Below are 16,379 nucleotides of genomic sequence, written 5' to 3'. Positions count from 1 at the left end.
GATTGAACCTGTGAACCCCAGGCCACCAAAGCAGAGCATGCAAACCCAAACACTATGCCATTGGGCCAGCCCCTAGAAAGTTAGTTTTACATCTTTCCAAAGACCCTGCCTTATGTAGGCTAATGATTCTCAAACTATTCTCATCCTTTTACTCTTCTTTTTGCCTAACCCCTATTTCTATGAACAACTGCAATGTCATCTGAGCTTGTTATGAATTCTCATATATCCTCGGCACTGGGGATTCAGTGTTGAAGAATGTGGACAGAGACCCTGCACTCATGGAGCTTATATTAAAGTTGGAGGGATAGAAGTAATACATAAACAAGAAAAATATTTTATGTGATAAGCGCTATGCAGAAAATTAAAATGGAGAGCTGTGAGACAATAGACAGGAAAAGTGTCTGAGAAGGGTATTGTCTAACTAAAGATGTGATCTGAAAGACAAGACAGAGTCAATCACGTTAAAAATTAGTGGAAAGAGCATTCCAAGCAGAGGGAACAGTTAGTGCAGTTTGAAGTGAACTGGCCATGCTGGGGAAACAACTAGTATGTCTAAGGCGGAGTGGTGAGGGAAGACCGTACGAGAGGAAGGAAGGACTGCGCCACATCAGGCTGCATGCAAGTTGAGAGAGGTTGAATTTTATTCTAAAAACTATGCAAAGGTATTTGAGGGTTGAGAAGAGGTTTTCTATCATTGCCATAAAAATTACAGCGAACAATGATTTAAACAAGAGAAATTTATTATCTTACAGTTCTGTGGGTCAGAAGTCCAACATGGGTTTCAATGGGCTAAGATCAGGGTGTTGGTAGGGTTACATTCCTTTCTAGGGGAGGATCCTCACTTGCTCATTTGGGTGGTCAGCAGGATTCATTTCCTTGTGATTGTGGCAACGAGATCTTTATTTTCTGGCAGGCTGTGGCTAAGGGTCATTTCCAGCTTCTAGAGGCCCCTGCATTCTTTAGCTCATGACTCACTCCTGTATCTTCAAAGCCAGCAATGCTGGGTTGAGTCTCCCTTACCTTTGGATTTGTCGTCCTTCTTCCATTTAACTTTGTTTTTATCCCCGTTGGAAAAGTTTCTACATTTCTAAGGTCTCATGTCATTAGATTGAGCCCATACATATTAATTCAGCATAATCTTTCCATCTCATGGTCCATACCCTTAACCATACCTGTAAAGTCCTTTTTACCAAGTAAGATAACATAGTTCTAGGTTCCAGGGATTAGAGTGTGGACATCCTTGGAAGGCCATTATTCTGCCTACCATCAGTGACAGCATCTCAAGGAAGGTAACAAGAAATAGATTCAACTGGAAGCTGCCAAGATTCCTCAACTTTCCTGCTGATCTCCCACCACCGCGTCTGTTGGTCAGCTGAAGGACTAGCACAGCCAGCTCACTCAACGGAACTGCTGATCATGAAAGAAAGTGACTGTCTTCTATGTTTTTAAAAGGACAATGTCTCAGTTTTAGAATGTACCAGTCTCAAGATGAATCATTTTAGTTACTCATCACTCGTACTCTGCCGAATAAGCATATTGGTAAAAGAATGGTCATAACCATACTTTGAACTATACATAACATTTAATATAAAGTATACTCAGTTGACCCTATTTAGTTGTTCTGAGCTAGCAATTTAGAAACCACTCTTTCCAATGCTGTTTAAACTTGTGTGACAAATGCGATACTTACTACATTTATTTATAATTTCTTGAGGGCTAACCAATGATGTGGTGGGCCCTGGGCTAAGCACTTATATACTTAGTATCTTTTCATCTTCACAACAACCTTATGAGGTAGGTGCTATAATTATCTTTATTTTACAGGTGATGAAGCTGAAGCATAGCCAGGTTAATTAATTTGCCCAAGGTTACGTAGATAGGAAACTAAGACTTAGAAAGCTTGAGAGATTCCCAAGTTCACACAGCTGGTCATTAATGGAACTGGGACTCCAATTAGGGCAGATGGATCCATGAGCCTATGCTCTAACTGGTGTATGATCCTGCACCCCTCTCCATTAGTTTCTGGATTACTGAGGAAGACCAAAGCTAGGGTATGTTAAGCCTCAACTCTTCATTTATTCAGTGACATGAAAAGGCATGTGAAACTTATGAATGCTACAAAAAAGAGTTGGAATAATCTTTCTTGTTAAGGTAAAAAAGATAAAATATTTCCTACCTCTTGTTGGGTCTATTTTTTCGAGTTTCCTTAGAAATTGCTTATTGCAGTGAATTAATTCACATGTGAACTAACTTGGACCTTGATATTCTGACCTTCTTATAATTTTACAGCAAACTTGCACGGCCTTAGACAATCACATGAAGACCACACTGAATCCTTACATTATCAACGTCACCCTAGCAGCCAAAATGTGTAGCCAAGTGCTTTGCCAGGAGAAAGGGGTGTGTACAAGGAAACATTGGAATTCAAGTGACTATCTTCACCTGAACCCAAAGAATTTTGCTATTCAAACTGGGGAAAATGGAAAATACACAATACATGGGCAACTCACACTCGAAGACCTGCAGCAATTTCCCCAAAAATTCTATTGCACCTGTTATGCCAACACCAGTTGTGAAGAGAGAGATGATATAAAAAACATTGGTGCTGTCAATGTATGTGTTACTAACGATATTTGTATAGATGGCTTTTTAAACTCAAAACCCGGTGATCAACCTCCTGGCCCTTCATCCTCTACACCACCTGCCACGGCGTCTCCATGTGTACATGGGAAACATCCCAAGGGGTGTTCCAAAGTCAGGTGTTCCGGGCAAACTATCTCCAACAATGCCCAAGAGGGCCGTCAGAGTGTTTACCGGAAAAATACCTCCAGTCGTTTATGTATTCAAAACAAGATAATTAAGACAACCCCTTCGAGTACAAGTTCAGTGCTTATTAAATTTCCTGTCTACATAGTTTATGTTTTGATATCTTTTCTATTTTTATATTTAATAATTTATCTAGCTTAAATTATTTTTTAGGCAAGTGATAATACCTATACACTGGAAGTTTTATATTTGAAATGTAAGTCAAAACTCGTAGCTAAGATAGCACTTTGGTATTTTGAGCAAAAATTGCTCTTTCATGATCAAATTGAACTTGAAATTATTATTGATTGATAAACAAAGGATGCTGACTAGCACTTTAATTTTACAAAATCGTAGTCAGGATGCTGTTACTACTAAATCCAGTGATGCTACATTTTGCTTTTGAAACTCAAAGTAGAATTTGAATGTTTAATATAGTATAGAATTTGTTTTGTAAGATGATATCCAATTTTGTATTTTCTAACTGGCATGAGTCTACAGCAAGTATTTCACATACTGGGAATGTATATATAGAACTAAGAGGTACGTGTTATATTCTTGGTTCTATCAACGATGATTGTAAGGCCTAAAACACTTGGAGGTCTAGTTTTCTTCTGAGAAGGTGAGCATTTGAATAATGCCGATTTACTGCAAATGGATGTCTTTATAAGTAGTTTTCAATTTGTAATAAGATGTCAAGAAAATATTAAGGTGAAAAATCTTATCTTTTAAAATGTAATATCCTAAATGTACTAGTCTGCCTCAAGCACTGAACAATGGTTTTAGTTATTTCCTCTTGATAGTTTGTTCAAGTTCTGTTTTATTAAAAGATTATCTTTAAAAGGCGATTATCCTGTCAACTTTTGTACGTGGTTTAATGTCTTCAGAATTCATATATAAACTATTCTAATTTTCTTTTCACTTTTGATCGTCAAATTTGACGATCTTGTGTTGCTAAAACGCCTTATTTCATCTAAGCATCCATTCATATCCTTCATATAGCATTTATTGAGGGTTTATTCTCTCCCAGCCTCAGTATTAAGGGTCACAGATTCAAGGTGACGTAGTATGTTTCTTGCCATCAGTGAGTTTGTTGTGTAACATTGAAAGTGGAACATTACAAAATAGTGTGTGATAAATGCTATGAGAGAAGTTCAGCATGTTCTGGCATACAAACGAGAATTTGGGGGTGTCAAAGAATTTCAAGGGTTACTTGAAAGAGATGTTATGTCCTTTGCCTTGGAGATTGCCTAGCAGTTAGGTAGCATGGGGCCATGAGACAGAAGGGGTGGAACACTGAGCATGGTTATTAGAGTAGTGTACAGTAGATGATGGCCACATGATGAAGCTTTTGTAAACCATACTAACAAGTTTGGACTTTATGAGAAAGACACTCCCAAACCTCTTAACTTGCCCTATTTTTTCCATGCACACACATCACAGCATGATACATTTATGTATTTTTTGCTCCCTTTCACCTCACTATAACATAAGCATCATGAGAGCAGGTGTTTGGTCTGTTCTACTTGCTTCTATATCCACAGTGTGATGAACAGTATCCGAGACTTAGTAGGTACTCACTAAATATTTGTTGAAGAAACAAAAGCCACTGAGGAGCCACTAGAGAATTTTAAGCATGGAAGTTGTTATAACCACTTTTCACAGTTCGGGTCCTCTTGGACCAATGCTGCCCTTTTCCTTAGCTCCGTCCTTCATGCTCCACTCTAATTATGATTCTACTATCAAAGCCATGTTTTCATAAGTAAGCCACAAAAAGAAATAATTTGATAATGATCTGGAAAGGACGCTATGTATGGACTAGTTTCTTTAGAATACACAAATGGCTGTCAGGTTATCAAGACTTAGAAAGCATGGAGGCAGCAGGGTGAATTGGAAAAGGCATGGATTTGGGAGTTGGACGGTATAAGGGCAAATCTCAGCTTCCAATATTTACTAGCTATGTGAGCCCGAGAGAGTTAACCTGGCTCAGCTTCCATTCTAATAAAACAGCAAAAATATATACCTTTTAGAGTTCTCGAGAGGATTGAATAATACATGGAAAGCATTTGGCCTTAGAAATAACACGATAAATGTCTGTGGGAGAAAGGGGGTGGATATGTTTTTATTGGGTGTGGGAAGGGGCCTGTATTGCTGCCGTTAGATGGAATGTAAAAACAGTAGACTTCTGCCATGGCAGACTTGGCCATGAACCCGGTAGGAAAAGAGGCCACTAAATAGACAAAGAGACTTGGCAGGAATATTTTATGTGATATACAACTTTGTATATGATTAGGTTTACAGGAGCAAAGTTGTATTTCCATCTAGATCAAGGATTTTTGCCAGGGATCATGCTTGTACTTGTGGTACAAAGAGAATGCTATAGCGTCCCTTCTCCTTAGGAGCTTGTGCACTGATAGAGGTGATGGACATGTGAGCAGAAATTGTCCATAGAATATGGCACATACACAAAGTGTAAAAATTAAAGGTCTATAAGAACACTTGTTCATCTCATTAATAAACACAGAGTGCTAAAAGAATTGAGTAATTTAGCTTCAAAAGATGTGGAATTAATTTAGTTAAGTGTAGACTGCAACCCTAAACTCTCAAGTGTCATACCAAAGCTGCCTCCCCGATACAGCAGAGGACTCAGTGCCAAAGTTATTAGAGAAGACACCTGCTTTTATTTTTGAAAATGAATTTGAAAGGACAATAGGTAAAAAGTAGACTGTTGGATTTATTGTATAATTATATTCAATATTATTGGAAGAAAAGAGATAGTCACTAAGACATCAGGAAAAATGATTTAAGAATATTCATTAAGGAGTGATGAAGAGCTGGCGCCATGGCTTAGTGGTTAAGTTTGGCACACTCTACTTCAGCAGCCCGGGTTAGGTTCCCAGGCACATACCTACACCATGCGTTAGTGGCCATGCTGTGGCGGTAAACCACATACAAAAAAGAGGAAGATTGACAACAGGTGTTAGCTCAGGGTAGCACTTCCTCAGCAAAAAAAAAATGAAAAAACCCAAACCAAAACAAAGAAGTGATGAAGACTTGAGATGTGGTTTTTCAAAAAAGCTCTTGGCAGTGAACTTTGGATAAATATATCCATTCAGGAAAATTAGTTGTTGGATTCTTAATATATGCAAACATCGTGCTAACACAAAAATGGCTAACAGGAAAATGACAGCCTATAGGAACGTACAGGACAAAGTGAAATGTAGAAGGCCGTAAAATGAGAAATGTTTCCAAACTGCTGACCTTTATTTGATAAGGAAGTAATAATGAAAGAAATTAAATTTTTCGAATTTTCCTTGAAGTTGGGTGCTGGAGAAGTAATAACGATCTGTAGACGGCGTCTAACCTACTACTCAAGAAGAGGCGGTCAGGCGCCATACTATTTTGTGACTGGAAACTTGAGGACCATGAGGACATTGACTTGCTGTGTGGCTTCCCACTGCAATGGAAGCGTGATTTCCAGCTCATATCCTTTCCGCCCCACTCCCAGGGAAGCTTGGTGAAGGGACACTGTGTGTTCGAGATCCTATAACATGGCACGATTCCTGGCACACAATTGGTGCTCAATGATAAGTTGAAAAAAATGTTGCCGTGACTATTAAGTCTACTGTTGAGTAGAACTGAGCAATAATTGAGCGATCGACTGAAAATGAATTTGCTTAACTACCATGGATGAATGCATTTTTTTCCTTTGCCACGAGGATATTTATTCTGAAACACTTGATCTGAAATTATTTTTGATTTTGGAAGTGCTCCCCACCACTCTCTTCTGTTTCTTTGGGTACCTGTCGCCAATAATCTCACTCCTAAATTACTGCCTGATGAGTCCAAAGTAACGGTGTATTAATCATGGTTTTTAAGTTTTTTGTATCTTATGATGTTTTGACATCTTAAAAAAGACCTTTCTAGCTGGGGAGAGACTGCCCCTTCCAGGGCTACCAATTCTTAGAGGCAGCAAAGGGCAAGCTATTTGATATGCAAACTAACCAACACAGAACCCTCCCTCCTCCATCTGGCCTGTACACCTCAGGAGGCAATATTCCTCTGCCTTAATCATCCCAGGGCCCGGTACCAGGCAACTAGAGACCACCTTTATAGCCCTCATAGGGTTCAGTACACACTACCCCCAAATATGGCACCTTAGCTTATTGACTATTTTAAGCTGAAGGAATTTGAGAAAACAGCAGAAGCAGGAAGATCACTCTGACCTCCTCCCACCTTGCCCTTCTTCCCTGAAACAGGCCGTAAAACCCTGAAAGGTGGCCTCTGTGCATACCTGGTGGAAAAGATCATCCTTATCTCCAAAGACAAGAGACGTCAAGAAGAATTCAAACCCACAGGCTTTGCTGTTTCCCCTGGCTTACTGCACCCACCTCACACTCCTTAACCTATCATATTTCCACACTACCACTCGCTCCTCATCACACCCAGAATAAAAACACACAGGTCTGTTTCTTTGGGTCTTTATTTCTTCGTGAAGACTCTCGTATCACGTAAAACTTATATAAAGTGTACTTGTATGTTTTTATCCTCTTAATCTCTTTGTCGGTTTGATTTACAGACACAGCCAAGAACTCTAAGAGGGTCGAGGAAGAATTTTTCCTCCTCACAGCCCAAAGCCTGCTGAAATTATTCAAACTAGCCAGTCCGAAACTGTTCAGCCTGCCCTGCCCCTTCCTTTTCCCAAGGAAACTCCTATAAAAGCTGCTGGCCTAGGCTCTCCCTTTGCTCCTGCTCCTGCTTCTTGTCCTGAACCTGGTGTTCCCGTGTCATCACTCAGTCACCTTTATAAATGAAGACTCTGGCACAGAACAAATGGGAACTCAGAAACGCTTTCTCTTTCTTAACATTTTGTTTCTCACCATGACTTCTTCTGTAGTGAATTTATAACTTTACATGTAAGCTAAAATGAACAAATATGTCCTTTTCAAAGTATGCTTTTTAGACTAATTAACTCTGAAAGGAGCGTTTTTCATTGAAAGGTCATTTTTGGAAGGATCTTTCTAAATTACTATACCTAGTGAATGGCAGTTTCCTTTGAACTTGACAACACTGCAAATCTCAACCCTGGCTTTAGGCTTCATATTTCAGCACTCAGCAGCTTGCCTATCAGTGTTCCCCAGCTTAAAACACTAGGACTCACATTATCTGTTTCACTTGCAAAACTGCCAGGATTGTTTCACCACAATCATTCTACAGAAGATACTGTCATTTTGATGACACTGAAATTTGAGAAGAGTGGTTAAGAATTTGAACGCGAAGACCCATTGATAAAATCCATCAATAAAATTGAGAGCCTGGATATTTCTCTTTTCTTCTCTGCTTGCAATAAAAGAGAGAGTAAAGGACGGAGGTGGGGGAGAGTGGGGGGAGAGAAGAAAACAAAAGGAGAGAAGTGATAAGGGAAAACAACTCGAATTCTTTGCTGTCTCTGATTCCATTGAAGACCCTAACTTGCACAGGATTGAAAAGAACATCTGATGTAGACACAATTAGCCTTCAACTCCTTGCAAAGGCCAGGAGTGGCTGTACTTGAATGCTCTACTTGAGGTGCCCTGCACAAATGTCACTGCCTCCTCCTTCTTGTCCCCTGGCCTCAGATGAAGCCACAAAGTGGTGGGACTGTCTGGGACGTGCCAAATCCACAGTCGGCTATGTACTTGCAGGTTGGGGTAAAAGTCAATAAGATCTTAAAGTAAACTCTGAGGCATTAAATTTCCTGTGAGGAAAAAGTCTTATTTGTGACAGACCTTATTTCTTTATGTCTAAACTTTGTTTAAAGTTGACTTGAGATGGAGCTGCTAAAGTAATTGAAATGATTCAAATTATTATTTTACATTTTTAAGCTCCAATCATTTTAAAAAGTGGAAACGCTTGTATAGTTTTTCATATTATGTTGCTTTTAAATCTTTTTTATCCTTATAAAGTCATTGCCGCTTTTGGTAAAATAAGACAAAGTTACACAGCGGACAACTAAAAATCTTCTTCCCTTCTCCTTCGACCTGCGATAACTCCGGGTTATAGTTTCTTGCACATAATTCCAAACATTTCCTAGGAATATGGAAGCAAAGGTGTGTGTATATTGTTAAAAGATAAACTGAGACATAATCAAAATTTTCAGTTTATTTGAGCAAAAATCGATTTGAATCAGACAGCGCCAAACCAGAAGCGGTTAGGAGTGCTTCACCGACAGGAGCTGGGGGAAGACTTGTCCGGAGAAAGTACGGAAGCAAAGAAAGGAAATTATTTGATTGGCTACAGCTTACAGCCTGGTTGGCTGTTCACGATTGATTGTCCTTAGCATTTTGATTTCATAACTTTGAGCATTTACCGCTAAGACTTTGGTTTGCTTATATAGGTCAGCACAGCATCAGAGCCACCTCAGTCCGATAGCCTTCTTGTTTAATTAATTTAACAATAATTTAACACAAGTAGGGCTATGGTGTCCCATAATTGTCTATAACTTGCTCTTCCCACAAGATAATATATTTTGGGTGTCTGTCCGTATCAGTACATTTTGTAGTGACCACATTGTACACCACCATACCACTATATGAAACATATTTTAGAAAGTTCTTACTAACAGACATTTCACTTTCTGGAGATTTTTTTCTCCTCTATGAACAATGTTGTAGTGGGATCCTGTGTACACATATATTTTGGCATACTTTTGGCAGGATGAAATGGAATTGCTAATGCAAAGCCTATATATTTCAATCTAGATAGACATTGCAAAATTATCTTCTAAAAAGTTTGTTCCAATTAAGAATCTCACCAATACTGAATGAGAGGGCCAGTTTTTCTTACCAACACTGGGCGTTATCAAATTCTGTAATTATTGTTCATCCGTAGGTGAAAATGGCTATGGTTCTCGTTTTAAGAACTTGCTTCTTAAATAATAAAGTTGACCTTTTTTTCATCGTTTGTTAAGGGTATTCTTTTCTTCTTGCCAAGGTTTTTTTCCTTTTTTAAGAGTAAACCTTGTTTTGTTTCTCTTTTATGCACAAATTCTATTTTTAGAAGATTACTGCCCTGTCTAAAAATTAACGTATACTTTTTCAGATATCAATAGTTTTGAATATGAAACAGGAAACCAAAGACCAAGTTTAAAAAGAATATTTCATTTCTTCTGCCTATGTATTTCTTATATGGATTCAGCTTTGATTATCAGTAATCAAATAACTCTTTTATAAGAAGTAGCTTGCACATAAAATACCTGTAGTTTTTCATGGGATGCCTAATCCTTGGTGGTGGGATACAGGGAAAGGACAAGCCAGTCCCAGCTTAGCCACCTGCAAGTTGTTGACTTGGGGCTAGTTACCTAGCCTCTGAGTTTGTTTGCTCTATTGTGGAGGGACAGCTGTTGAGAACCTGAGAAAAAATAGTCAGCTAGCACAGTGCTTGTCATAAGAATGGTAGGCACTTGACAAACAGTGATCATTATTTATTTGAGGCTATAGGGGAGGAAGACATTTCCTCTACCCACTGGGTCCTCTGGCTGGGCTATGAATTAAATCGACATGAGACAGAATAATGGGAGAAAATCAAACAAAGGCTTATAAAACATATACATGCGAAAGACTCAGGAAAACTGAGCAACTTGTCAAAATGGCACAGGCTTTCATCTTAAATATCATCTTCAGCTAAAGACAAAGGTGGATGTTGGTGGGGTGGGGTGGCGTGGGGTGGGGGTTTGGGGCTTCCCAAGGGGAAGAAGACAATTCACATAGAAATGGAAAAGCAAATGTTTGGTAAATAAGATTTTGATAAGAGTGGACTTAGCAAGGATCCTCCCAAGTCTACTGGATACCCAGACTTATCTATGGTGATGGCCTGTCCTGGAGACAGCCTGTATTTTAAATTTCTTTTAGGCAGTTAGGAGGAAAGTCAAAGCTTTTTTCAGAGTCTTTTGTTCTTAAAAATAATCCAGGCAAGGCAAAGAGACACATTTTGGAGTGGCCCATTCTGATCCCCTACAAAGCCTTTACCTACTTTCCAGAATTTTCCTCTGTTAGATGATTTAGAATTTACATTTGAAATCTAAAACTGGCTTAAAAATTTTCATTTTGAGGGCTAGGATATTAAGTAAAATGTATTTATAATTGCTTTTACTTAAAAGGGGTACATATGTTTAATTTTACTGAAAACCACAAATAATCTAATTTTGGCACAAGGTGCTATTAGACAGATGCACAAACACTATCAGAAAAAAATTAATACCTCTAGGGGTCTCTGTCTTATGCCTGATGTGCTACATCTCTAATTAGACCTCATAAAATTTTAACACACTTTGTTCATTTTTTTGGTTCCCAATCATTTCATTACAGCACATATTTAATAACAAACTTCAAAGTAGTAGATAGCACATATGGTGTTTGAACTATTCAAACATGTATTACTTCCTCCACACCAATGAACAAATCATTGTGAATGATTTTATTTTTCTCTGATTAGTTTTGATCAAAGACCATAGGCAAAAGAGATTTCTAGGTTAATCATTGTATAAAAGCAGGAAAAAACATTAAGATTGTAATATGTAGTATACAAATGCTTTTGAGAGCTGAGCAGCCAAAAACAAATATACTTTTGTACCCTATAGAAAATTTAATCCTTGTGCGGTGAGAGTTGAGTTCGGTGAGTCATCATTTTGGTGACGTCTTATTATCCGTGCGAAGTTGGGGACTAGCCTGGCTGAAATTTTCAATCCCTACTTTAGAACTCTTCATAAATAAGAAGAACTTCTGTTTGTCATTCAACACTTAATTATACGCTTTACCTACAACTTCTCATTTAACTATTTTTTTTTCCAGATAAGGAAACTGAGCCTTAGATTAAGTGACTTACCGAGGGTCACATAGGTAGAGCCGAAAAGAAGACCTGGGTGGCTTTGACTCCCAAGCCTGTGCCTTCCACCATTACACAATGCCGCCCTCCCGTGAGGTAATGAAATGAAATAACATCTCGGCACATAGAACTTGGAACTAGTTCTGATTTCTTCTTTCTACTCCATGCTCCAAAACAGCATCTGACCACGGGTGTCTGACAACTACTGAGAACTTCTCCGAGCGCTAGATCATAGGACACAGGTGATCAAGGGAGACTTACCTGTATATATCTTTTCAATAAGTACCTTTTATGGATTTATGGAGAAACTGGCATTCAAAGAAAGAGGAAGCTTAGCTGGGCTACCAGAAGTTTGCATCATCTTGACCTTTCCCAGGCTCGTTCACCACACACAAGGGTGAACTTTGCATTTACAGCAGCAGGGGGCAGTAGGATAATGGTGTCCGTGCCCTGGGCTTCTTGGACAAAAATGTCTCTCTGTCCTTAAAACCTTTTGATTTTGGCAGATGTGATAACTAGTCACATGCTAGCCCATTATATCATTAGAAGAAAATAAGCTTATTTTTCAAATAAAAAATGGGGTATTAAGATGCTAAAACAGAATATAATGTTGCTGATTTGTAATTGTTTTGGAAGTTATATGTTTTAGAAAGACAGCTTTTGAAAATTTTACTTATAAAACTGATTTAAAAAAATTTTACTTATAAAACTGATTTAAAAATGACTTTTGTTTCTTTTTTACAAGTAACAAATTTGATTTTGTGGGTGTTTTGGCAGTGAGGGAAATGGTGGGTGGAAAATAAATGATCATATCTTCCCTGTGGTTGTTTCATGTATTCTTAATAGATAATCTGAATAATGTTTTAAAAGGCAGACTCTAATATACTAGTTGTAAAACAGCATGGGACGTGTGTGCGTGCGTGCGTGCGTGCGTGTGTGAGTGCGTGTGTGTGTGTGTGTGTGTGAGAGAGAGAGAGAGAGAGAAACAGAGTGTGAGCCTCTAGCAATTGTTGATGTCTGAGGGGGAAGTGGGAGTTGGTGGGAGGAGGGAGTTGAGGATGGAAGGGGAGACAGGAGTCAGATATGAACAGTCTTGTCTTGGCTATGCTAATGAATCTGTAATTAATCCTTTAGGCAGGATTGAAATGGTCAGATTTGAGTTTGAAATCTGTGGAGATGAGTTGAGGAGAAATTGGAGCCTGGAGGCAGGAAAACCAATTAGAAGGCTGTTGCAGAAACGATGAAGTCTTGAACTAGGGAAGTATTAGGGATGGAGAGAAGAGGGTAGAATTAGAAATCAATAATTGACTGACTGGCCGTGGGAGGGTGAAGGGAAAGCAAGAAACCTACTGTGACACTGGGTTTCTCACAAGGGCAGTGTCATCCACTCCTGAGGAAGGAGCGCGGGTGACAGCAGGTTTGGGAGGCTCACTGGAGCATGTTGTACCTGAGGTGTCTGTGAGGTATCCAGGCACCAGGGTTTTCTTAAAGCCCTATGATTTGGAAGTTCAAGGGAAAGATTAGGGCTGTGTCATTAGTAACGAATAATAATAGCCAGAGAGACATAGTATGCCTAATAGTTTGAGAACAAGGTCTCTGGAGTCAGGCTACTTGAGTTTGGGTTCTAGGTCCATCGTTTACTGACTGTGTGAGCTTGGGCAAGTTTCATGACTTCTCTGTGCCTTCATTTTCTCATCTGTTGTGAGAAGTAAGTGAGTCGATACAGCTAAAGCTTTCAAGTCCATACTTGGCATGTAGTAAGCACCACAGGCTTATTTGTTGCATTGTTGTTATTTTTATTTTAGCTGTCATTTATTGGATACTTGCTCCAGGCCAAGCCTGTGCTAGGAGTTTATAGGCAATGTGTTTCTTTTTTTTCTTTTTCTTTTCCCCAAAGCCCCCGAGTGCATAGTTGTGTATTCTAGTTGTAGGTCCTTCTAGTTGTGCTATGTGACACGCTGCCTCAACACGGCCTGATGAGTGGTGCCATGTCTGTACCCAGGATCCGAATGGGCGAAACCCTGGGCCACCATGTGCAGTGTGCAAACTTAACTACTCGGCCACGGGGCCGGCCCCGGCAGTTTCTCATTGACCCTGCATAACACCCTGTGATGGTGATACTGTGACTATCTTAAGAAACTCAGACCTCAGGGAGGCTGAGCAACTTTCCGAAAGTAACCTGCTGAGAATTAAAGGGCAGAGCCAGGATGCAAACCCAAGGCTGAAGGACAACAGGAGTCCAAGTCCATTTAGAAGATATATGAAACCATGAGCGTGAATGAAACCGCTGGACAGAGCGTGTAAAGGCCGAGGAGCCAGGGACACAGCGCTCCTCTCTGAGCGGGAGTGAGGGCAGAGCAAAGCAACTGAACACACGCAGTGCAAGAGGTCGGAGGAGAAGCGAGTCAGCAAAGCCCATAGTAACTGTGGCCCAGTAAGAGAAGGATTTCTTTCTCAGTCTGCTCTCCTAAGCTCTCTTCTTCCACTGCCTCTAATATTGAGGTTCTACCTTTTACACTTCCCTGCGTGAAAAAAATAACTCAATAGACATGAGAATCTTGAATCCTACACAGAGGCATCTCGTCATCTAATAGATTTAATGTAGGATGAAGGTACTTAAAACTTAGAGCCTCAGAGCCACTGATCTCTGGTAGGTCCTACGAGCTTTCTCCTTTCACTGAGCAGTGGCCACAGGGATTAAAATCACATCTGCACCTGTGCCCCAGCTCAGTGTTTCCTCCAGAGTCCCCTAGCCTGGAGTGACCGGCTTTGCCAGGAGTTTTCTGGGGTTTATTCTGTCTATCTGTACTAGTTGGCTAGGGCTGCCATAACAAAGTACCACGGGCTGGGTGGCTTACACAACAGAAATCTATTTTCTCACAGTTCTGGAGGCTGAAGGTCCGAGCTCCATGTGTGGGCGGGGCTGGCTCCTTCTGAGGGCTGTAAGGCAAGGACCTGTTCCAGGCGTCTCTCCTTGCCTTGTAGATGACCATCTCTTTCCATTTGTCCCTGTGTCCAAACTTCCTCTTATTATAAAGACACAGTCATATTGGATTAGGACACGGACACAAGCCACCCTAACGACCTCATTTTAACTTAATTACCTCTGTGAAGATCCTGTCTCCAAACGAGGTCACATTCTGAGGTACTGCGGAGTAGGACTTTGTGAGTTTTGAGGGGACATAATTCAGCCCATAACAATACCAACACTCCAATGACATTTACTTCAATTGTTAAAGACTTTGATGAAACCAGTATAGAAATGCAGTACAAGTAAAGAAAATATACTCTACCCTACCATTTTTTGACATCAACCAGAGGAAAGAAGTTTTGGTTTTACCTCCTCCCAGTCAGATCTTCCTTCTCTAATTCATAAGATGTTTAAGAAAGAAGCTTTCCTCGTTCTCTTGATAAGAAATAAAAATTTGCACTCAGTTTTGGAGTCAAAATCCCTAGGTATCCCTGTTCATTCAGAAACTCTGTCTCTTGTGGTCAGTGTCCTTTAGCGAATGGGAAACCAGGACTATCGTGACAACCATCCCTGGGTGTTCAGTGCAGACACTCTCCTAGGTGCTGTGGGGACGAGGCAGTTTACAGAGATGGCCCTGACCTCAAGATACTCACAATTCCATGCTCTTCTTCTTAACCTTTTCGGCATCATGGAGCCTTTGGGAATCTGAGGAAAGTTTGAGCTTCTCTTCCCAGAGATATTTATATAATTATAAGCAAAATTCTGTACACAACTTATTTTGTTGTATTGGATCAAAATATTTTATATGAAGAATTGTGCCTTTTTCCTCACCTTTTGCATGCAAAATTAATTTCAGGTAATATTCTAAAAAAATAGAAAGAAGGAAAGAAAGAAATCCAAAATGTGCAAATAAAATAAAAAAAAATAAACTTTGGTTTTGCTAAACAATAAATTTCAATGATAAAGCATCTCTGTCTTGGCTTGAATAGGAAGTGGAAATTACCGAGGGGGTCCTTGGAATGGCAGCACATGAAGTTTCCGTTTTGATGGTAACTGAAATGCTGGGCTCACAACCGCACATTGTATCAGAACCCAATCAAACAGAATCAGTTCATGTTCACAGATGACATAATGACAAGTGAACACCAAGATATTCCAAGATTATCTGAATTGGATTTATGACCTTGAATTTCCATTGGCTTCACGTCACTGAGTTTCATTGCCAGCGAGGGGTTGCTGTTGATGTCAGCAAAGGGAGGATTAAGGACTCATGTTTCAATTTTCAGGTTGTCTGAGCAGAAGTACTTTCCAAAGAGTTATGCAGAGTTTCAAGTTGTCTGCGACTTTTACAGATTTGTAAAAAAGAAGTTCATATTCTGCTTTCATTTCAGGAGAAAACATTTTGAAAAGGCAGGGAGTCAGGGCCCTGGCATTAAGAAAGTTGTTGCCTTGCTCTAGATAAGCAGGACCATGGAAGGCAATGGTCATATAGCCCTAGTCGTGTAAAGATACTTCCTCTAAGAAGTGTTACCAAGCACCGCAGGTGTTCTGTCTGTTCACAGAGTCCCCAATGAGTTTTATTTGCAAAAAGAACTTCTCAGCATTTCAAAGATGTTGATGGATTTTGAATTTCAAAAAGGCCTTGTTAAATAGGAATTCATTTTTGAAGGCATCAGCTGGCTGCGTAAAGAAGCTTTCAATTCCTCCATCACACGCCTTAAAATATTACTTTTAAAAAGTC

General features: G+C 39.7%; 1 protein-coding gene across 1 annotated transcript in view; it reads left to right on the top strand.

Annotated features, from left to right (window-relative positions):
• Positions 1-7,210, top strand: part of SPAM1 (sperm adhesion molecule 1) — an 11,195-nt gene extending 3,985 nt beyond the window's left edge. The window contains exons 2-3 of the mRNA XM_046649574.1: positions 2,290-2,665; positions 7,065-7,210. Of these exons, the coding sequence (XP_046505530.1) occupies positions 2,290-2,665; positions 7,065-7,210 (522 nt within the window). The remainder of the gene's footprint in view (positions 1-2,289; positions 2,666-7,064) is intronic.
• Positions 7,211-16,379: the final 9,169 nt, after the last annotated feature.

Source organism: Equus quagga, unplaced genomic scaffold (genome assembly GCF_021613505.1).
Source record: "Equus quagga isolate Etosha38 unplaced genomic scaffold, UCLA_HA_Equagga_1.0 HiC_scaffold_8654_RagTag, whole genome shotgun sequence".
NCBI classification, from domain to species: domain Eukaryota; kingdom Metazoa; phylum Chordata; class Mammalia; order Perissodactyla; family Equidae; genus Equus; species Equus quagga.
Note: the sequence above shows the minus strand (reverse complement) of the source record. Positions and strands in the feature narration are given on the sequence as shown.